Genomic DNA, 24,479 nt, shown 5'->3' with positions numbered 1-24,479 from the left:
TTTTTTTTTTTTTTTTTGACGCGTCCCATCTTCAGTCATTTTCCCACCTTGCTTGTATCAAAATAACATCTCGTCTTCAACAAGATGTTATAATGTGGCTCGATTATCAAGGAAAGCAGCTTGAAATTCATTTGACTTTTCCATGCAGCCATTGGTTGTTTTTGCTGGGTCTGTTGTTGCTTTCTTTTATTGTGTAGTTTGGATCTGCTTCCTCTGAATCCGCGTGAAGGCCCCCACGAACCGCGGCACCGCGGAACGAGACGGATTTAAATAATTGAGCTGAATCTGCGCCGACTCGGCGCCATTACACGTTCGTGACGCAAGAATAAGCGTGCGTCTTCCATTCCGGAAACATAAAGGCGCCAAACATGGACTGAAGTCTCGTGCTTGGCGGTTTTCTTATGTTTAGAGAAAAATCCAGCAAGAAGGAAGCGAACATGTCCCGGGAATGCTAACGATATGACAACTACATCCATGTCATCCTACATTTCTATTGGTTTGTTTAAACTGCTGTTTAAGCCAGTTATTGATTTATATTCTTACCTCCAGGAAGTGTGTCTCTACACGGGCCTGCGTTTGTTTATGTGGGTACAAACCTCAACACCTGAACCTGAATATTGTAAGAAGAACAAGAACGCCCCCGCAGAGACGTTCCGCCATCTTGTCATTTTTCTGAGTGAAAAGCGTTATTGGCAGGAAGCCCCGCCCCTTTTTGCGCCAAACGACGGTTATGCTGCTGAAAGTAACCGAAAAGTAACGTCTAATCTAACAGCTACTTTAAAAAAAAATTATAATCAGTAAAGTAGCTCAGTTACTTTTAAAGGAGTAACGAGAATTTAGTATTTGGATTACTTTTTCAAGGTAACTGTGGCAACACTGGTTGCGACCATGAAACAAATGCTCAAATCTTCTGTGGAACTTGTACGTTGATATTTGAGGGCTGTTTTCTGGGTTTTTTTGTTTCGGTAAAGTTTCTCATTCACACGGCGATGTTTTGAAAACAATGTCCGTTGACATTTAAATGGCAGAAACACCGCTAAAGATGTCGTTAGCATGTTGTGCCGTTGGTTGTTTTTGGGATGAAACCCCCCACACATGGAGGGAGAACAAGTTGGATTTTTCTTTTTTTTTTTTTTTTATTACCGTGCTTTTATTTGGACAGTCTCCATAATAACGTTCCAACTTGCTCGTCTGCCTGCGTCCCGTTGAGAGGGCGCACATCTTCGGCTTCATTCGAAAAACAAGGGCGACTCATGCCTCATGTTGCCCGACAGCTACTTCCTGCAGTCGCCACCCCGACAACACTGTGGTCAAAAGTTTATTTACTCTCATCGTCTTGAAAATACGGCTTTAAAACATGTAAAATACAGTGCACCAGAAATGTTCTACAAATTCACTATATACAGTATAAAAACAACAACTCAAAGCAAACATGACATTAAGTATTCCACACGTAAACTTAGATTTAGATTTTTTTTTTTTTTCATCTCAGGTTTCATTATGTAATTCACGACGCAGCATCAGCTGTACAACGCAGTACATGTGTCTTGGTGGTGTTTCCACACGGGACTCTTGTCTGTGTCTGGTCAGAACCTGGTTTCTGGAGACTGAGTGGGAAGGAAAGAAAGAAAGAAAACGTTTACATTCATTCCACTTCATTAATTAAAGCACGATGTGCATCTTTCACAGTTCAGTCCAGAACAAAGCCATGAAATACAATTATTTTTTTAGCTCATTAACATTTTCGCCCAAAACAAGAACAACACTTACATTTTTCTCTCTGATCCTCAAGCTGCCGGTTGGCCGGTGAACGGTGACCGTGGTTATTATCTGCAGGGCAACATGCAGAGTTGGCGTCTGGTCCAGACTTCCCGCGCTAGCGCGTGAAATGTGTGTTTTTCACCGAGCGACACAAACCTTCTCCAGGTCTGCCGTCCCGTGCGCGGACTCCGGATGCTTCTCCGCGACGTGCAGCATGGCGTCGTGCAGCGTGAGGAAGAACATGGACGACTGGACCTCGTCGTCGAAGAAGCAGCAGGCGTGGAGTTTCTCCAGGATGTACGCTGCACGCCAGCAACAGCAGAGTTGGAATCCTTTACATGCTTCATGCAACGCGGCAGGTCTGTTCTGCTCAACCTTTGCTTTTCTAACTGGATGTACTGCAGAACGTTTGCGTTTGCAAGACGAGGGCGTCGGAACTCGCAGACGTGACTTCAAGTCAAAGGCCGGGCCTGAACGTCTCCTCTCTTCTGATCTTGGAGACGATTTTATTCGGCATCCGACAATAACAAGGCTTCCTGAGTTCTGCATTAGCGTTCAGAGTTACATTCCACTGAGCTCATAATGACCTGAAGAAAAGGTGAGCTGTGGTTTAGTCCCCTTGGAACCTATGTGATGAGTGTTTCACTTGTTTACTTCAATGTTTCTGTGGTAATCAATGTTCCATCCATCCATCCATCCATCCATCCATCCATACATCCATACTGCGTACTTACTATCGCAGGCAACAATGTACACCTCCACTTCAACGCGGATCAGCTCCTTCAGCAACTAAAAGGAAAAGCACCAATGAAGGTCAAAGGTCACGTAAGAGAAAGTTCATGGTCAGGGTCTTGACGTCACGCTCACTGTTTTCAGTCCCTTCAGGGCCGAGATGTCCAGGAAGGAGACGGCGGCGAAGTCCAGGATCAGGCTGTGGATTTCCACCGGAGGAACGACGACGTTGGCAGGAAGCGGGCCGTTCCAGTCGATCCGGCCTGGAAGGTCCTGGAAGTCAGTTGGCAGGTCCAGCGCCTCCATGTCGCCCTCATCCTTGGAGTCCTGGATGGCTGCGTATGTGGTGTGGAGAAGGCCTTTCTGTAACGACGGAATAACGGTTTCTTACCGGGTTGTTCTCCACTGACGATGAGACCTATTTTGAGACGACCATTGAGGTGTGCGATATTCTGCCTGCGACAACGACATCAACCTTGCTGAGCTCAGATTTTTGAGCAAAGCTGTTCAATTTTGTGTTAGATTGTATAAGTGCATTGATTATTGTAGCTGATGAAGATGTGTCAGTAGAATGTTGACAACTTCAAATGTGACAAAGACGTAAGCAGAGTTCAAGAGCAAATCGTTTTTTACATTTAGCAAACTGTGAAGTTCATCGACTGCAAAGAACACTGACTTGAACTTGATCTGAGATGTTAAAGACCATGCAAACAATCAACCAGCCAACCAACTACCAACCAACCAACCAGCCAACCAACCAACCAACCAGCCAACCAACCAACCAGCCAACCAACCAACCAGCCAACCAACCAGCCAACCCTTCAACCAACCAGCCAACCAACCCTTCAACCAACCAGCCAACCAACCAGCCAACCAACCAGCCAACCAACCCTTCAACCAACCCTTCAACCAACCAGCCAACCAACCAACCAGCCAACCAACCAACCAGCCAACCAACCAACCAGCCAACCCTTCAACCAACCAGCCAACCAACCAGCCAACCAACCCTTCAACCAACCAGCCAACCAACCAGCCAACCAACCAGCCAACCAACCCTTCAACCAACCCTTCAACCAACCAGCCAACCAACCAGCCAACCAACCCTTCAACCAACCAGCCAACCAACCAGCCAACCAACCAACCAGCCAACCAACCAGCCAACCAACCAACCAACCAGCCAACCAACCCTTCAACCAACCAGCCAACCAACCAGCCAACCAACCAACCAACCAACCAACCAGCCAACCAACCCTTCAACCAACCAGCCAACCAACCAGCCAACCAACCAACCAACCAACCCTTCAACCAACCAGCCAACCAACCAGCCAACCAACCCTTCAACCAACCAGCCAACCAACCAGCCAACCAACCAACCAGCCAACCAACCAGCCAACCAACCAACCAACCAACCAACCAGCCAACCAACCCTTCAACCAACCAGCCAACCAACCAGCCAACCAACCAACCAACCAACCAACCAACCAACCAACCAGCCAACCAACCAGCCAACAAACCCTTCAACCAACCAGCCAACCAACCAGCCAACAAACCCTTCAACCAACCAGCCAACCAACCAGCCAACCAACCAACCAACCAACCAACCAACCAGCCAACAAACCAGCCAACCAACCAACCAACCAACCAACCAACCAACCAACCAGCCAACAAACCCTTCAACCAACCAGCCAACCAACCAGCCAACAAACCCTTCAACCAACCAGCCAACCAACCAGCCAACCAACCCTTCAACCAACCAGCCAACCAACCAGCCAACCAACCAACCAACCAACCAACCAACCAGCCAACCAACCAGCCAACAAACCCTTCAACCAACCAGCCAACCAACCAGCCAACCAACCAACCAGCCAACCAACCCTTCAACCAACCAGCCAACCAACCAGCCAACAAACCCTTCAACCAACCAGCCAACCAACCAGCCAGCCAACCAACCAGCCAACCAACCAGCCAGCCAACCAACCAGCCAGCCAACCAGCCAACCAACCCTTCAACCAACCAACCAGCCAACCAACCAACCAACCCTTCAACCAGCCAACCAACCAACCAGCCAGCCAGGAGGGCCAGCAAAGGAACAACCAAAGGAACATTGGGAGAACGAGAAGGAGCAAGTCGAAGAACAACTGATTTCAGGACTGAAAGTGGAAAGGAACAAGGAAACATCCAGTCTCGTCAAAGAAATGTAAAAAAAAGAAAAGAAAAGGAAAAAGAAAGTGACCTTGAGCTTATTGGGGAGATATAACATTACATGTGTATTATGTTTCCATCTTGTTTTCCCTACGTCTTGTGTATTGGTTCCTGGAGTCTCTGGAAACATGAGAGCCACTACATTTAAAACTAAACTTACTAGTTATAAAAAACCAAGGTGGATTCGTGTTTTTCACCCCTGGAAGTGCTGCGGGCAGGAAATCACTGGTCATGAAAACACCACTATACAACTAAAGTAGTACCTTGATTGTACTTTTACAGGCTACTGGTGGAGCTTTTATAATGTTGTGTGAATTGTCGCGGTGATGTCGTAAAGCCAACATAAACACACAGGGCTGCTTTCACACACTTACTGACACTGGAGATAAGTGGAGGTGGACCTTGCACCACCCATCGTCACCTGACCACCAGCCTCCATCACAATGCTCAGGAGTGAAAGTACACCTGGAGGTCATCGGGGCTCAAGGTCACGGCCGTCACTCACCGACGTCCACTGCAGCTCGCCCTTCTGTAGAAGTTTCCGGATCAGCCTCAGAGCCTTGTTCCTCTTCCTCAGCACTCTCAGCGGGCTGAAGCCGAGCTGAGGGACACAGGTGGGGGGGTAAAACACCGTGGAAGCAGAACGGGCGGAGATAAGATGTGTTAAGATCCTCACAGGAGATACCGCTGCTCATTTTTTACAATATTCTTTATGATGTTTTTCACAGAATCGTGCACTCTGCACTGCAGTGGTAAAAGTACAGGTTTTGAACATGAATCACTATTTTAATGCCTTTACTGTTAAAGCTTGCGGGGGGGTGGAGGGGGTGGGGGGCGGGGACTTACGGCTTCAATCAGCTTATTCCGGAAGAAGTCGGCGTTGGCAAAGAAGATCGGCGAGGGGATCCTGAAGATCATCACGCCATCCGGCTCGTAAATCTGCAGCGATATGGACACGATACAAGAATCACCACTCTGATCTCACCCAGATAAGATAAGATGGAGAGAGCTGGAATGAACGAGAGGAAAAGGCTGTCGCTTTATGACAATTCTATCACGAGTTTGAAAACAAAATAAAAATACTGAGAAATTCTGTTCTTTAGGAGAGTTGGAGCTCTTTGGAAAACACTTCAAAGTTCCTTCAACTGTCATAGAATAGAATAGAGTTTATTCATCCCTCAGGGAACTTGCTGACGGTCCTGCTCCTCACAGATACAACAGATTTCAGTGTCAAAACAATTTTTGTGGCCAATTTGAACAACTGCGGTGTTGAAAAATAACACGTTGCAGGAAGTAAAACCCTTCACCTGCAGAAAAAGATCGATAGAATCACTTCCCTACTCTTTCCTTCACCAAACAGAGGTTTTGTTTTTGGTTGTCAAAGCTGGGATGAACAGAAAAGTGACATTCATTTGATGTATTTTGAGCAAAAGTGTTTGTCTGGAGACTAAAACAAGGTAACAGACTGGCAGCGGTTATTTAGGAGTATTTTGGTGATCAAGTGAAAGTGTTCCTCCAGACAATACACGGGTGTGTGAAGGAACAGTCAATCCTTCACAATACAAGCACATTTCTCCCAAACTCAATGTCCTTTATAATATCCAGGCTTGTAATAGAAGGGAAGACTCACAATAAACAAAGGAAATTAAACAGACAAGAAAAAGAAAAAGATAAATAATACAAAAATACAAGAAACAGTTGTAGCTCAGAACCAGGGGTAAAAATTAAGAAATACGTTATATATATATATATATATACTGGAAAAGCAAACATACATTATAGTAGGTCCTACAAAGTCAGGTCTCTGTTGCTGAATATATATTAGCCATCCTTTCCAGTTGTCCTTGAATTTGTCGACTTCCAGTCTAAGAGACGCAGTCAGTTTTTCCATATTATAAATGTTTAACATGACATCCATCCATTCATCAACAGTAGGCACCAGATCCTGGTTGTTGCCTTTTTACCAGCCGACACCATAATCCACAGTAATTTACCATCTTGTTTATTTTTCAAATTCAAAGTCTTTAATAGTCCAAAATACAAAATCTTAAAACGAGTTGGAATCTTAGTTCCAGAGACCTCCTCTATTATTTTTGCCATCTCTAGCCAATATTGATGAATCTGCGTTTGTTTTTTTTCTTAAAAACAGCTGATGAAGCAGAGCGACGCCACTCACACTGGTGTAGTCCTTCCTGTCTTTGTAGATGTCGGTTCCTTTGATGTTGGCCAGCACGCTGCAGCGAGGGCTGGAGCACAGACACATTACAGTCAGTACCTCAAATCTTGCTTTTGAATATGAAAATTCATTATGAGTTAGTGCAGTGATTCCCAACCGGGGGTACACGGACCCCTAGGGGTACGCGAGGGTATTGCAGGGGGTACGCAGAAAGATTATAAATTAGCCTACAGTATCCACACACACAAAAAAAAAAATTATACTATATTATATTGTATTATATCATGAATTTTAGTAAGGCCATACGTTTATTTTCCATGAGTAGCAGTTCGTCCCCAGTGATTGTAACACTACAATGCACATAATATGAAAAGACTATAAAGTGGCGCGCTTTAAAAAAAAAAAACAAAAAAAAAAAAGGTTCACGTTCTTGCTGCGGGTGCGCACGATTCGCGAAGCTAGCTAACTCTAGCTGCATACCGACTGTAAACATGGATGCATGGCTAGGCAGGAGTAAACGTCCAGCTACCGCTACTGCTACCGCTACTGCTACTGCTACTGCTACTGCTACTGCTACCGCTACTGCTACCGCTACTGCTACCGCTACTGCTACCGTCGCCTCGGACGCAGGCACAGGGGAGCCCAGTGAAAAAAGGAATTATGAAAGACTTATGAAAGACAAGCAAGCGCAAGTGTCTCATTAAAAGGTATGTTTTTACACTCACAATCATTGTTTTATTTAAATGAGCAGTTGGATAGATAGAAAGACAAAGGGTTAAATATAAGTACACATTAAGGCGAATAATCACACACGAGAGAGGGGGTACTTTTCACATGGAAACCAGCTCAAGGGGTACACTGGTCAAAAAAGGTTGGGAACCACTGAGTTAGTTGACTGGTTTAATACTTTCAGTTTAAAACATGATATATATAGATATAGTTAAATATTATGGTAAAAAGCCTCAACCGACTCTTTTTAAATGCCACTTTCATGTTTTATTTCTGTTTTATAGGACAATGACTGGGTCGGAACCCGGAACGAGCATTAGCTTCAAAGCCACGCTGTCAGGGTGAGGTTGTAAAAACACCCACAATGCAACAGCGAGGCCAGAAGTTTTCTGGATGTTTCTCTGTATTTTGCACTGGAATTTTTCCAAAAAAAAAAAAAAAAAAAGGCTTTATGATCTGATCGTTTTCATTTTAGGAAGTAATTGTTTGGTTTTGTGAAAATATTGACATTTTCATCACAAATACTCGCCACTGCAACAAAGAAAGACGTCAAAGATTAAACTTAAAGGTCATTATTGCACTACTTTCTGGGTGGGGTCCCCTCCTGCCGGGTCCTACTCACAACTGAACCCTGAGGACGACACTGATGAGCTCCACGCCCAGACCGACCGCCAGTCCAAGGTCCAGTCCCAGAAAGATGGCCGCCAAGCAGGTGACCAGCCACACCGCCTGGACCGGGTCAGAAAGCAGGTTTAAGCTACCAGAGATGAGCTGGACCACTGGAGTCCTGTGCCTGAAGGGAGTGAGGTCTCACACAGTCCGGCTTGTCCCTCCGGAACAGGTACGGCACCTCCCTGACCTGCATCAGCATCCCCTTCAGGTTGACGATGACCACGGCGCCCAGCACCGACTGCGGCAAGACAGCGACGGGTCAGAGGGGAAACTGAAGGGGGGGGGGGGGGGGGGGGGGGGGGGGGGGGGCGTTGGTGGTTTAACGTACTTTTGGCAGCGGGTCCAGGAGGAACCCGATCGCCAAGGTGACGATCATGACGATGACGGCTGAGAGCAAACCGGCAACCTGAAGGCAAAGAGGAAACTTGTGGAAGTGAAGAAAGCAGCTCTTCGTCTACTGGAGGTCAGTTTACTGGACCCTACAGGGCCGGGCGCTCTGGCATAGGGCCAACGGGCCAGAACCAACCAGCGGGTCGGAACTGAGCCAGAACCAACCAGCGGGTCAGAACCAACCAGCGGGTCAGAACTGAGCCAGAACCAACCAGCGGGTCAGAACCAACCAGCGGGTCAGAACCAACCAGCGGGTCAGAACCGACCAGCGGGTCAGAACCAACCTGTGGGTCAGAACTGAGCCAGAACCAACCTGCGGGTCAGAACCAACCAGCGGGTCAGAACTGAGCCAGAACCAACCAGCGGGTCAGAACCAACCAGCGGGACAGAACCAACCTGTGGGTCAGAACTGAGCCAGAACCAACCTGCGGGTCAGAACCAACCAGCGGGTCAGAACTGAGCCAGAACCAACCAGCGGGACAGAACCAACCTGTGGGTCAGAACTGAGCCAGAACCAACCTGCGGGTCAGAACCAACCAGCGGGTCAGAACTGAACCAGAACCAACTAGTGGGTCAGAACTGAGCAAGAACCAACCTGTGGGTCAGAACCAACCAGCAGGTAAAGAACTGAACCAGAACCAACTAGTGGGTCAGCAGGTCAGAACCAACCAGCGGGTCAGAATCAACCAGTGGGCCAGAACCAACCTGCGGGTCAGAACTGAGCCAGAACCAACCAGCGGGTCAGAACCAACCTGTGGGCCAGAACCAACCTGCGGGTCAGAACTGAGCCAGAACCAACCAGCGGGTCAGAACCAACAAGTGGGTCAGAACCAACCAGCAGGTAAAGAACTGAACCAGAACCAACTAGTGGGTCAGCAGGTCAGAACCAACCAGCGGGTCAGAAACAACCTATGGGTCAGACCTGAGCCAGAACAAACCAGCGGGTCAGAACCAACCAGCGGGTCAGAACCAACCAGCCCACCCCACCCCCCTCCCTACTTTATTTTGGTGTTATTTTATTTATTTTATTATTTGTCTTTTTTTTTTTTAAGCATGTAATTCTTTTTATGCATGAATATACATATGTTTGTGTTTGTAATATATACATTTACTATATCTATTATTAGAGACACTGTTCTTTGCTATTGTTCGACCTTTGTTCCAGGGTCTTGGGTTTGTTTTTGTTTGTGTTTTTATTGTTTGGGGGGGAAAAAGAAGGCTGGGAAATGATTTCTATTGTATATTGTTTGTATTTACCATTGTCTTCCCAAATGAATAAACATTAATAATAACAAAAAAGAACTGACCAGCGGTAGCGAGTCCAATCGAGCCTATGAAATGAAATTTGCCAGCTCTATGTATTTGACCACCAGGGTCTAGTATCTACATGCTGGATTATTTATTATTGTTTGTTTGATACACAGACAAAACTGCAGCTCCCTGTGTCTCATAGCCAAAGTTATTGATTAAATACTCTCATTCAAATACTTAAACGTGGTGTATTTCAACACTCCACTTTCATTCATTCATAATATAAAATGTGATTATTGAATATTGGAGGAGGGACGGGATTAAACAATTACACTTTTTAGTCAATGGTGTAAAAACACAAATGTCACTTATAGGAAATAAAAACCAGTTGGAAAGTTTCAAACTGTTTCAAATCACCTCTTATTTCACCGTCTAGATGTTGAAATCGACTGAAATGTCACCACATGGTGAAAGCAACCCGCAAACTATTTCTTATAGTTTGCTTTATCTTCTAGGAACTTTATCTTCATTTATATACATTTTCTACAAAGATCAACAAGGTTGCTGCCTTCGATTTATTTTTCAGCGTGTGTTTGTGAGTTTTTGCGAGGGAGGGGTGAAGCCAACAACAACAAATCATATTTAAGAATATTCTTCACCTCATATTATAGATAAAAGTGGAAGAATGATCACTTCCTCTTCTAAACAGCAGGGGGCAGTGTTTTGACTTGTTCTGTTGCTCCCTCTCTATTTCTAACTGTGGAAAAAACTTTTAAATATTTTAAGTATAACAAATCATTTTAACATGTAAGTTTATTCATATTATATAATGAAAACTCACTTTATTGTTTTATCTGCTTCACATTGAAATTCTGATTTATGAATGATCTTATTAGATATGAAGATATAAAAATACAAACATTATCAACATAATATAATGTTTGTATTTTCTTCATATTTAACATTTTAAAATTTTTCTTTATGAAATAGTTTTCTCTCATTTCAAAATGTGTTGAAATGACTGAAAGCAAAGTGTCACCGAATTGTGTTTGATTTGACTCGTGGACATTTTTGGGACATTTTTCTGCATTTTGCACCAGAAGCTTTAACAACATTGCCTCTATGTGGAGCCTGTAGTCAACCTCAGCAGTGATTGTTTGGTTTTCATCACATTTTCTCTGCAGCACAACACAGAAAAACGCTCCATCTTTAAAGTTAAAGCTTATTAAAGGTTATTATGGTAGTATTTTTTTTCCCCCCCGGTCCAGGAGTGACTGTGAACTAAAATGTTTGACACGCCGACCTATACAAAACAATGCAGTCCTACGCAGCGCTCTACACTGTGGTTAAAGCAATTTAACCAAAGTATAGTGAAAAGTTGGACTGTTGGATCGTCATGTTCAGCTGGAGGACATAGAAGACGGACGGACGGAGGATTGTGTTGAGGAACTACCTCGATTTCACAATAAAACGCCCACTGAGCACAAGCCAAGTTTGACTGGCGACTGACTGAACTCTGCAGGGAGCTGAAGTGACCAAACCTCTTCACAGTGAAAGTGTGTTTCATTGTAGTAATCATTAGCTGGTGATTTATTAATCTGTCACTCAGTAACTGTTCACTATCTACAGAGGGGGTGAATAAACCACGCTTACCTGACTCTTCCCTCCCGTGCTCTCCTGCACCGCCGACCTGGACAGCGCCGTGCTCGCCGCGAAGGCCTTGAAGGAGGCGCCGAACATGTTGCTGACCCCGAAGGCGATCAGCTCCTGCAGAGAGAGAGAGAGAGAGAGAGAGAGAGAGCACGGCGCTGAAACCAGCAGGGGGTCCGGGGGCTCCACCGCCGCCGGCGCCGACCAATACCTGGTTTCCATCGATGGTGTAGTCGTGTTTGACGGAGTAGACCTTCGCCACGGAGAAGGCGACGGCGAAGCCCACGATGGCCATGGGAAACGCCTCCATGGCCGTCTCCTGGAAGAGGTGCATGCTGGGAGCCACCGGAGCCTCGTACCTGCAGAGGGAGCGAGAGTTTCTTTAAAACGGAAGAAAACCGTTGGACGATGTCAAACTGGTCTCAGCTCAGACGCCACACTCATTTCCTCCGCAGTCGACCGGACCGGTAAAATAGTCCCATGATAACCTGGACACTTTAAATTGTTAAGTTTTTCTTTGTTGTGGATGAAAATATACTCATATTTACATAAAACCAAACAATGACTCCAATTTCAATGAACATTTCTGCTGCAAAATCCAGTGAAACGTCCCAAAAAAAACCAAAACAAACCTTGTATAGCTGTGGGATTATGAGTTTTTATTATTATTATTTATTATTTACACGTTCCTGGTGTTGGGACTGAACTGGAAGTGTTTCGTTTGTCTGCTTCGTCCTCCAAACACAAACCAAAACTGTCCTCATCGGCTTCATTCAGTCATTTCTCTTCTCTATTACGCTTCAATCAATAACTGAACAATTGAATGATTAATATCGACACGTTGCTCTTCATTCCAGTCTGTTTACATAATCTACATGTCATCATTTGAACTGTTCTGTATTGTCACATGTTTTGCTTTTTGACACTCCGGCTCTACGGGAATTCGTCCAGTTTGCAGTGGCGGGAATTAATTCATTAATTAATTAGTATTTCATCTCCAAGAAATCCACGGTGCTTTGCTCGTACAGATCATTAATCACTTGTTTCTTTACGTCAACGCGCACAAACTTTTCTTTTTTTTTAGGCCATTAGCTCAAATAATACACTTGATGTTTCTCTCTAAAACAACCTGTTGTCTGATCTTACAAAGTAAAATAGCATAGAAATTTAAAATAATCTTAAAATAATGAGAGTTGATCAGAATGAAGCTGAAAAGTTGGATAAACTCAGTGAAGATGTGAAATATGAGATGAAATATATATGTTTAAAAAAAAAACCCAAACATATTTCTTACTTGAAATGCAGCAAACTTGGATTGTTTTATTTCCTTACCCACTTGGAATGTGTCCAACAACGTCAATGCCGTATCTCTTCTTGAAGTCGAATGCATATGAAACTCCACACGCGATCACAGTCTGGAGGAAAAACACCGTCAAGGTCAAACAGGTCGTCATCCTTCAAGAGCTACATTACTGGTAAAAACACGACATGTCTGAATTATTTCCAAATCCCTGCACATTGACTGAAATGGTGAACTAAACCAGTGACTTTCACTGAATATCGAGAGATTAAAATGTTATTCTGAGATACTTTTGTAAAGTAGAGTTTGGTCATGAAGCAACACGTAGTGATTGAAGTGTTCACGTCGTATCTGTCCTCCGGCTCTTCAACGGTGAAACAGTGAATGGAACAACTCAGTCGAGTCCCAGAGAATCTAAAATATGATATAGTCTTGTCTTCTTCATGTATAGATTACGTTTATTTCTAAAAACTCCTCAGGTTTTGACATCCTCCCCCCTGATCCAGGGTCTGTATCCCTCTTTCTATCTCTCTGTCTGTCCTTTCCTCTCCTCTATCCCTCTTTCTATCTCTCTGTCTGTCCTTTCCTCTCCTCTATCCCTCTTTCTATCTCTCTGTCTGTCCTTTCCTCTCCTCTATCCCTCTTTCTATCTCTCTGTCTGTCCTTTCCTCTCCTCTATCCCTCTTTCTATCTCTCTGTCTGTCCTTTCCTCTCCTCTATCCCTCCATCTATCTCTCTGTCTGTCCTTTCCTCTCCTCTATCCCTCTTTCTATCTCTCTGTCTGTCCTTTCCTCTCCTCTATCCCTCTTTCTATCTCTCTGTCTGTCCTTTCCTCTCCTCTATCCCTCCATCTATCTCTCTGTCTGTCCTTTCCTCTCCTCTATCCCTCCTTCTATCTCTCTGTCTGTCCTTTCCTCTCCTCTATCCCTCCTTCTATCTCTCTGTCTGTCCTTTCCTCTCCTCTATCCCTCCATCTATCTCTCTGTCTGTCCTTTCCTCTCCTCTATCCCTCCATCTATCTCTCTGTCTGTCCTTTCCTCTCCTCTATCCCTCCATCTATCTCTCTGTCTGTCCTTTCCTCTCCTCTATCCCTCCATCTATCTCTCTGTCTGTCCTTTCCTCTCCTCTATCCCTCTTTCTATCTCTCTGTCTGTCCTTTCCTCTCCTCTATCCCTCCATCTATCTCTCTGTCTGTCCTTTCCTCTCCTCTATCCCTCTTTCTATCTCTCTGTCTGTCCTTTCCTCTCCTCTATCCCTCTTTCTATTTCTCTGTCTGTCCTTTCCTCTCCTCTATCCCTCCATCTATCTCTCTGTCTGTCCTTTCCTCTCCTCAATCCCTCCATCTATCTCTCTGTCTGTCCTTTCCTCTCCTCTATCCCTCTTTCTATCTCTCTGTCTGTCCTTTCCTCTCCTCTATCCCTCCATCTATCTCTCTGTCTGTCCTTTCCTCTCCTCTATCCCTCCATCTATCTCTCTGTCTGTCCTTTCCTCTCCTCTATCCCTCTTTCTATCTCTCTGTCTGTCCTTTCCTCTCCTCTATCCCTCTTTCTATCTCTCTGTCTGTCCTTTCCTCTCCTCTATCCCTCCATCTATCTCTCTGTCTGTCCTTTCCTCTCCTCTATCCCTCCATCTATCTCTCTGTCTGTCCTTTCCTCTCCTCTATCCCTCTTTCTATCTCTCTGTCTGTCCTTTCCTCTCCTCTATCCCTCCATCTATCTCTCTGTCTGTCCTTTCCTCTCCTCTATCCCTCCATCTATCTCTCTGTCTGTCCTTTCCTCTCCTCTATCCCTCTTTCTATCTCTCTGTCTGTCCTTTCCTCTCCTCTATCCCTCCATCTATCTCTCTGTCTGTCCTTTCCTCTCCTCTATCCCTCCATCTATCTCTCTGTCTGTCCTTTCCTCTCCTCTATCCCTCTTTCTATCTCTCTGTCTGTCCTTTCCTCTCCTCTATCCCTCTTTCTATTTCTCTGTCTGTCCTTTCCTCTCCTCTATCCCTCTTTCTATCTCTCTGTCTGTCCTTTCCTCTCCTCTATCCCTCTTTCTATCTCTCTGTCTGTCCTTTCCTCTCCTCTATCCCTCCATCTATCTCTCTGTCTGTCCTTTCCTCTCCTCTATCCCTCCATCTATCTCTCTGTCTGTCCTTTCCTCTCCTCTATCCCTCTTTCTATTTCTCTGTCTGTCCTTTCCTCTCCTCTATCCCTCTTTCTATCTCTCTGTCTGTCCTTTCCTCTCCTCTATCCCTCCATCTATCTCTCTGTCTGTCCTTTCCTCTCCTCTATCCCTCCTTCTATCTCTCTGTCTGTCCTTTCCTCTCCTCTATCCCTCCATCTATCTCTCTGTCTGTCCTTTCCTCTCCTCTATCCCTCTTTCTATCTCTCTGTCTGTCCTTTCCTCTCCTCTATCCCTCCATCTATCTCTCTGTCTGTCCTTTCCTCTCCTCTATCCCTCTTTCTATCTCTCTGTCTGTCCTTTCCTCTCCTCTATCCCTCTTTCTATCTCTCTGTCTGTCCTTTCCTCTCCTCTATCCCCCAATCTAACTGTGTTGTATTTGGTGCTTTATAAATAAAGTTGAATTGACTTGAACAAGCTCACTTTAACTGAAAAACAATGGGTGTGACTTGAACTCTGGATCAATAATCAAAGTTGAACTGAATCACAGGCGATTGTTTGCAGGTTTAGGGTTAGACATTGTAAAACACCAGGATGCGGTTGATCAATGATGGATGCGGTTGATCAATGATGGATGCGGTTGATCAATGATGGATGCGGTTGATCAATGATGGATGCGGTTGATCAATGATGGATGCGGTTGATCAGTGATGGATGCGGTTGATCAGTGATGGATGCGGTTGATCAGTGATGGATGCGGTTGATCAATGATGGATGCGGTTGATCAATGATGGATGCGGTTGATCAATGATGGATGCGGTTGATCAGTGATGGATGCGGTTGATCAATGATGGATGCGGTTGATCAGTGATGGATGCGGTTGATCAATGATGGATGCGGTTGATCAATGATGGATGCGGTTGATCAATGATGGATGCGGTTGGTCAATGATGGATGCGGTTGTCAGTGATGGATGCGGTTGATCAATGATGGATGCGGTTGATCAATGATGGATGCGGTTGATCAATGATGGATGCGGTTGGTCAATGATGGATGCGGTTGATCAATGATGGATGCGGTTGATCAGTGATGGATGCGGTTGATCAATGATGGATGCGGTTGATCAGTGATGGATGCGGTTGATCAGTGATGGATGCGGTTGATCAACGATGGATGCGGTTGATCAATGATGGATGCGGTTGATCAATGATGGATGCGGTTGATCAGTGATGGATGCGGTTGATCAATGATGGATGCGGTTGATCAGTGATGGATGCGGTTGATCAATGATGGATGCGGTTGATCAATGATGGATGCGGTTGATCAATGATGGATGCGGTTGGTCAATGATGGATGCGGTTGATCAGTGATGGATGCGGTTGATCAATGATGGATGCGGTTGATCAATGATGGATGCGGTTGATCAATGATGGATGCGGTTGGTCAATGATGGATGCGGTTGATCAATGATGGATGCGGTTGATCAGTGATGGATGCGGTTGATCAGTGATGGATGCGGTTGATCAGTGATGGATGCGGTTGATCAACGACTGTGGCCATGAAGCTGCGACGTGGACGGCGGCCGTGCTGCTCACCATGATGACCTCGATGGGAATGGGGCACCGGGAGCTTGGCTTTGTATCGGTCGTTCAGCTCCTTCACCAGGAACACCGCCGCCATGATGACCAGGGAGATGACCACGTCACACACGTTGCTGGAGGTGATCTTGTTGAAGACGATCTCCAGAGTCTGGGGGGGGTAGATGGACAGACTGTGACCGGTGTCCGTCCCCTCTGGCGCCGCCGCAGACACCACCAGCTGCTCCATACTTACATATACGAGGGACAGCGGCCGCTGAGTCCGGGGACCTCCAGCCCCAGAACAAACTTGAGCTGAGACACCAGGATGTGGACGGCGGCCGCGGTGGTGAATCCAGACACCAGGGTGTCCGACAGGTACATGACCACAAAGCCCACCTGGCACAAACCCATCGCCAGCTGGAAGACACAGAAACGTGGCGGAATCAGGAGTCAAACGCTGAAGACATGCAATTACTGGCTGTTAGTAGTTGCTTAAATGTTGACATTCAGCGTGAAGAAGCCTCAACATAGTGTGTCGGTTCTCCTTTTGTGGCCAAAACCGGCAGGTGGACCGCGGATTCTCCTGAAGGGCCTCGTGAACAATGACTTCTACTACCGAGGGCTGCAGAGACATTTTAATTCCCCTCCAGGGATTAATAAATGAAATCTTATCTGATCCCGTCAATAACAATCACCTCTTGATAAAAGCTGATTGCTTTTATGAGCCACTGACTCACTTATCAGACTGAGTCTTTGTCTGGAATTAATCATTACATTTTTCTAAATTTCAAGTTCAGTGACTGTATTTTTTTTCCTTTCCAGTGTGACACACCAGTTGTCTGAGGTAACATTCGTAGTTCTGCTCGTCGAGGTTCAGGAGCTCCACCCAACCAACCAATCATGACCGGAGGCCGGAACACGTCTAGAACATGAAGCCTCTAGACCTCCGTGGTCCTCAGGGTTCGGGTTACGAAATATTCACGAAATGTTCCCAGAGTAGCTTTGAGTTCCTACACTCCTCCGCTCCGGAACGGACTAACCTTATTCACTCTTTCTATTTCAAGCCTCTAGGGTCTTGTTGGGGGACCCACAGTGGTGACCTGTCCACCAAGTCCCTCAAGAGCTGCTTCTAAACCTTGCCTGGTCCTCAGCTATCGTCTGTTTGTGTCTTCCGGCCGCTCAGATGAAGGGCTGTCCTCGATGCTGTGGGCAGTGAACCGCGGTGAGGAGTTTAACCTGCATGATCCCGACGAGGAAGGTCAAGGACGACGCCACCAGCACCCTCTTCTCATCGACCGTCAGGCCGTCGAACATTGTGAGGTTGAGGGAGGGTTGTCCTTGGTCTGGGACGATCCTGGTGACCACCGAGCCGATCATCAGACACAGAACTGGGAACGGACCTGCCCGGAGTCAAAGAATCAAAGTGGGCTTGCTGCCGTCGCTCGTTTGGTGGCGCCGTTGTGTGGACGCGGCGGGATGGCCTTACCGACTGAGATATGTCTGGATGTGCCGAGGAAAAAGTAGATGATCACAGGAAAGAAGGCGGAGAAGAGTCCGTACCATGGCGGCAGAGACGCCAGCAGGCAGTAGGCCAGACCTGCACATGTGACATTTCCATTAGTGTCTGATGGAACAAGGCCCAGTTCACACCACAGTGTGTCATGTGACAATATGTAATTCGCAAAAAAACAAAAAGAAAAAAGAATTGCATTGGGGAGGCGCTGTTGCTTGTTTCTGTACCCAACCTTCGTCCGGAGAGTCAGTTACAAGCAAAACAAAATGGACGACGAAACTAGAATACGAGTCAAACCTCTACGGGTCGGCCATGTTTGTTTACCGGCGCATGAGCAGGAGGGACTGTTGACAACGGAGGGAGGGGGAGAAAGACACTTCATCTGTTCCCCCCTCTGGACCGGCGTCACCCAACCGGAGTTGAAGGTGGCAGGACAGGAAGTGAGCAGGGGGGGCAGGGTTCAACACGCACATTCACACCTTCAGGCAGTGTGGAGTTATCCATTAACCTGCTGCTTCCGTTCTCTTCAACATGACGCAGGAACAGGAACGTGAAAATCATGCATTTTCACGTTTTGCTTGCTGTTGATGAACCTGGCTCTCTCTCTCTCTCTCTCTCTCTCTCTCTCTCTCTCTCTTTCTCTCTCTCTTTCTCTCTCTCCCTCCCTCCCTCCCTATTGGTGTAGTTTTTTTCAGAAAAGAAAAATGAGTATGAGGAACAAAAAGAAGAAAAAAGAAAAATTAAAGAAAAAAAAAATCATGTATACATACATAAAATGGCTAAAGTTGAAAATAAAAATCTACCAAGGTTTTTCTCTTAAGAAAATGTTTTTCCTAAAAGGAAAATGGCGAAAAAATATAATAATCAGGAATAAATACAGGAAAAAAACGGTTAAACTAAAATGATTAAACTTGTTGGCATAGTTTTATTTTCAGAAAAAGAAAAATGAGTAAAGAAATGAAAAAAATAATTTTTAAAGAAGGAAAAAAAATTCTCTGATACATAAAATGGCTAAAGGAGGAAAAACCCTCAATATATTTGTATAAAAAAAAGAAAATGGCAAAAAAAGCTAAAAATATAATAATAATGAATAAATACAGGAAAAAAAACTGTTAAACTAAAGCGATTAAACTTGTTACCAAAAGTTTTAGAAGGCAAAAAAACTCTCTCTCTCTCTCTCTCTCTCTCTCTCTCTCTCTCTCTCTCTCTCTCTCTCTCTCTCTCTCTCTCTCTCTCTCTCTCTCTCTCTCTCTCTCTCTCTCTCTCTCTCTCTCTCTCTCTCTCTCTCTCTCTCTCTCTCTCTCTCTCTCTCTCTCTCTCTCTCTCCCTCTCTCCCTCTCTCCCTCCCTCCCTCCCTTTTCCGCTGCCCCACCATGGAAGCAGTATTTAAAACTATTTATTTCGGGGGGAAAAAAAACCTCAAACAAACTTTCTCTGTGTCTCTCTCTCTACCTCTCTCTCTTTCTCTCTCTCTCTCTCTCTCTCTCTCTCTCTCTCTCTCTCTCTGAAGTTCATGGTCTAAAGCCTCCATCCGTCTGCAGCGAGGTGATTTACACCTGAGAGTCTCTCCCTTCTCCCCAAACCAGGGTTTGCTTTCCTCCCTACAATGTGTCTGTCCCCTCCTCTTCTCTCCTTCCCTCCTTCCCTCCTTCCCTCCTTCCCTCCTTCCCCCCAGCCAGAACACCAGAAACTCTCTGGTTCTGCAGGTTTCTTCTTATCAAACAGAAACTTTTTTTTTTTCCCTTTCCACCTTGGAATTGTTGGCCTTTCTTTCCAAAGCCAACACAATGAACTGACTCAACTGGTGAGGTGAACTGAAGAACCTCACCTGCTGCCTCAGACCAACACATTATCAACCCTCAGATAACGGGGAGCGGCCGACTGCTATGCTATCGTTTATTATCAGATTAGACATTATTTGAACAAGCAATAACGATAACACACGACTATTTACACGCAAAAAAACACGTGAAACCAAATGACATCCGCTGGCCAATCAGCACCGTGGAGACTTTTATGGTGTCTGTTGACGAGGGCTCGTTTTTTTATCTGAAAACTTTCTTTCAAAAACTTTTACCGCTTTTACCGCGCCATTGTCAACATCCCTGGACGTCATTAGAGAGAAAAGATAAGATATATCACACACGGATGTTTGTTTTTTTTTTACAAATGACCTGTCAGAGCCTGATAAGCAACAACAACCCAAATAATTACAAAATAATAATAATAAAAACAGAAAACTATGAAACCTAAATATAACCTCAATAATGTAACAAGGCACTAAACAAAATTTAAAAACATTGTAGTGGAATAATTTTATTACATCATAAAGTGAGTCCATGATTAATGGACTTCAATTTGCTTCAATTTGAATAACAGTTCTAAATGTTTGGACTATTTGCTAGTTGATATATATATAATAACTTAGCCAAAGTCATTTATAGGCTTCTGTTCTCTACTTAAACACATTAATATCACATTTAAATTCATTTTTGATTATTGGCCGCTTATTACATTTCAGGTTTTATTACTTTTTCTTTTCATAACAATTCAGGTGGTTTTTATATTTAGTTAATTGTTACACAGAATGTGAAACTTGTCTGGGAACCGCAGGGACGACGCTGAACCGACTTCCTCTCCTGGAAGAACTTCTCTGTCGTTTTGGGCCGAATTCCACTGATTTGATGAGTGTGTGGATGAATCAAACGCGAGACTGTCGTCATGACTCACACATTTCCCATGAACTCTCAGGTTCTCTTCGGAGAACCAGAGAACAGCCAGGATGCAGCGACATCAGACTCCTCCTGTCAAATATGTGACGTTAGCGATCCCAGGAGCATTTTCACCACAGGAGTGTCCTTCAAACTTTTCACTCTGGTACCCCGAGTAGATTTCAGCCTCTGGACTGTTTTGATTTTATTATTTATTATTTTCGCTTGAGCACAACTGGTTTGTTTTTTTCATATTTTGTACTTCAATGAAAACATTTGTCATCTTTTGTCATGTGATGTGTGTGTGTGTGTGTGTGTGTGTGTGTGTGTGTGTGTGTGTGTGTGTGTGTGTGTGTGTGTGTGTGTGTGTGTGTGTGTGTGTGTGTGTGTGTGTGTGGTGCTCTTGGTTTTCAGATGCCAATTTTGGCAAGAACTTGCCTCAGATAAAGTTACTTTCCCAAATGAGGCAAATTGCAGGTGTGACTCTTCCTGCAAAGACTTCCTTTGGGCCTTTGGGCAAACCGCAGGGGGAGGGGTGGGGCGGGGGGGGGGGGGGGGGGGGGAGGCCTTTGATAGGTGGCCAGGAGCTGGACCAGCTCACAAAGCTGTCTCTGGGAAGGAAACGTGAGACTCAGAGAAAACTCCGGTCCACACAACAAGAACGAGCAAACTGCAGAGAGAGGGCTCTGATCCTGAACCAACCAGGAGGGCCAACCAGACCCTCCAGACCCTCCAGACCCTCTAGACCCTCCAGACCCTCCAGACCCTCTAGACCCTCCAGACCAGGGGTGCTTCAATACGTCGATCGCGATCTACCAGTCGATCGCAAAGCTAGTAATAGTAGATCGCATGACATTAGAAAAAAAAAAATAGACGCTGGTGTAATGAAGCTAATTTACCTTTCCGAATCACGAGTACGATCGAACGCAGCGTCAGATGACGGCGGAATTCTTCTGACCTTCAGGTCACCGCACACGCGCAAACAACGACGCTAAGTGTGGCGAAGGCTAACAAGCTAGTCAGCGAGTTACCGTGACATTTGAAGCCCCCAAAAATTAGTGGAGGGGCTGGACCAGGTGAGAAGACGAAGACGTGTCACTTTCACGAGGAATGGGAGGTGGACTTTGTTTCCACGATGTCATTTCCAAAGTGCGTTTGTCTCGTCTGCCAGTCCAGTGATTCCCAACCGGGGGTACGCGGACCCCTAGGGGTACGCGAGGGTATTGCAGGGGGTACGCAGAAAGATTATAAATTAGCCTACAGTATCCACACACACAAAAAATTTTTTTATACCATATTATACTGTATTATATCATGAATTTTAGTAAGGCCATACGTTTATTTTCCATGAGTAGCAGTTGGTCCACAGTGATTGTAACACTACAATCACATAATATGAAAAGACTATAAAGTGGCGCGCTTTAAAAAAAAAAAAAAAAAGGTTCACGTTCTTGCTGCGGGCGCGCACGATTCGCGAAGCTAGCTAACTCTAGCTGCATACCGACTGTAAACATGGATGCATGGCTAGGCAGGAGTAAACGTCCAGCTACCGCTACTGCTACCGCTACTGCTACTGCTACTGCTACCGCTACCGCTACCGCTACTGCTACCGTCGCCTCGGACGCAGGCACAGGGGAGCCCAGTGAAAAAAGGAATTATGAAAGACTTATGAAAGACAAGCAAGCGCAAGTGTCTCATTAAAAGGTATGTTTTTACACTCACAATCATTGTTTTATTTAAATGAGCAGTTGGATAGATAGAAAGACAAAGGGTTAAATATAAGTACACATTAAGGCGAATAATCACACACGAGAGAGGGGGTACTTTTCACATGGAAACCAGCTCAAGGGGTACACTGGTCAAAAAAGGTTGGGAACCACTGTGCCAGTCGACCGTCGCAATACCAAAGAAGGTAATCAGAGTAAACTCTGGTAATTACAACAAATGTTCATAGTTAATTATGTCGTGTTGCGCAATATTGGCTCATACGGTTTTGCAAGGTCCATCATTATACATTGTACATATAAAGAATCCTGAGGTCTTCATCGACTGTGGATGTAGGGAGTGGTGTGTCCGGGACTCACCCTGCAGCACAGCCACCAGTCCTGTACTGACTCCAGACACGACGTCACTGAACAGCCACTCCTTCACGTTGTAGATCTTCAGCCAGCCGACGATCGGCAGCAGGGACAGCGCGGCGCTCTTGGCTCGTTTGGCGTCGCATCTGGAAATATACGTTTTGAAAAGATGGAGAGAAGGTACGGGAACTGTTGCAGGTCTTTATGGGGAGGAACAGGGTTGTTTCACTTCCTGCGCAGGCAAAATGTGAAATATGACGAGAGCAGACGTGGAGTCTGCTCTCGTCGTATTCACATTTTCGTCATATTTCACATTTTGCCTCAAACGTCATCATGGCTCTCTATTACCATTCAATCTGAAACTGGGCTGCATGTGGCCCCTGAACTAAGTGGTGCTTGCCAGCCCCTGGTCCAATACATTGTTAGCAAAGGGGAAAAAAACATGTTGAACAATTTCTGTATTCACTGTATGACTTTTGCATTTCTTATCTTAATATTAAGGAATCATTATTCCGGTACTGTTTGCTTGCAAGTTTAAAGGTTTAAAGTTCAGACTCTTTTCTATAAAAGGCATTAAAATCCAATCTGGGTAACTGTATCAGTGCTGCTTTCTCATAGTAGGAAAAATAAACATTCAGTTGGCGGTGGGTCTTTTGGTTTTTTTGTGGAATAAAGTTTGATTTTTCAAGAATAAGAAACTGCAAGGCGTTGTCATACTTCTAGACTCAAAACTGCACAGCCTCTCCTTTCATTGACGCCACGGATAAAGAGTGAACGAATGAGTAAGAATGAATAATCGCCTGGTACAGATCAACCTCATCGATCACAACAACTGAGAAATATCAAAAAGTCAAGTGAATACGATGAAAACTGCAGATATCCCTGAAACAACCTCACCTGTCAGCTCATATTCACTCTTTAAACATCGATATTCTTTCAGGCTGGGAAGTTTTGAAGTGTTATCTTTAAGATAAGGTGGGAAAATTCCACTTCGAGGTGTTTTCTCCCAAAGTTCACGTCACTGCTTGAAAACTCTGTCATGATGAGTCAATGTGTTTTACAGTGGGAACGTCATTTCCGTAGAAAGGTCTGACGCGTTCAGATATTCATACAAAAGGATGAAACAACCGCGCAGATTTCCTGGAACATTTTGCATGAAAAGCTTCGTGAAAATAAACCCAGCAAGTTCCTTACGTGAAGTATTGCCTGATGTGGTCCAGCATGGTCTTGCGCTGCCGGTACACCTTCTCGTGCTCCTCGGCGAAGGATTCCTCGGAGTAGAGCGGCCGGGCCACCACGTACTGATTCTCCGCCGGTCGCATCGTGTCGCTTCGCCTTGTGCCTGAAGGTCCGCGCTTCCTCCCTACGAGTCCCTGAGATCTGATGGGCACATTAGGGTGAGGACGGGGACCCTGTCTTCCCTTTGAACACGTTTCAAACCACATTAACGGCAAACTACAAAGGTCCAGACCCCCCGAGGCAGGAGGAGCACAGCGGCCAGGCCAGGACCTGCACTGTCCTCCAGGGGAGGAAGATTCGTCAGCTTCTGTTTGAGGTACGGACGGAGCCACTGCCTTGTGTCAGCTGCCTCACCTTCGTATCAACGTCTGTGATTTCCGTGACCTA

At 45.3% G+C, this 24,479-nt stretch overlaps 1 protein-coding gene across 1 annotated transcript; it reads right to left on the bottom strand.

Moving 5' to 3' along the window:
- Positions 1-1,487: 1,487 nt before the first annotated feature.
- On the bottom strand, positions 1,488-24,175 carry LOC308146345 (chloride anion exchanger-like; the record flags this gene model as incomplete). The annotated part of the gene is given in 22 exon segments (XM_080518116.1): positions 1,488-1,607; positions 1,771-1,830; positions 1,918-2,063; positions 2,496-2,550; positions 2,629-2,856; positions 5,201-5,296; positions 5,542-5,634; positions 6,872-6,941; positions 8,223-8,329; positions 8,415-8,510; positions 8,601-8,678; positions 11,567-11,680; positions 11,775-11,922; positions 12,896-12,978; positions 16,567-16,590; positions 16,592-16,720; positions 16,805-16,824; positions 16,827-16,968; positions 17,788-17,951; positions 18,038-18,148; positions 22,860-22,999; positions 24,048-24,175. Coding segments are annotated over 22 exon segments (2,253 nt in total). The 3' UTR covers positions 1,488-1,586.
- Between the last annotated feature and the right edge of the window lie 304 nt (positions 24,176-24,479).

This window comes from Blennius ocellaris (genome assembly GCF_963422515.1).
Source record: "Blennius ocellaris genome assembly, chromosome: 22".
Classification (NCBI taxonomy): domain Eukaryota; kingdom Metazoa; phylum Chordata; class Actinopteri; order Blenniiformes; family Blenniidae; genus Blennius; species Blennius ocellaris.
Note: the sequence above shows the minus strand (reverse complement) of the source record. Positions and strands in the feature narration are given on the sequence as shown.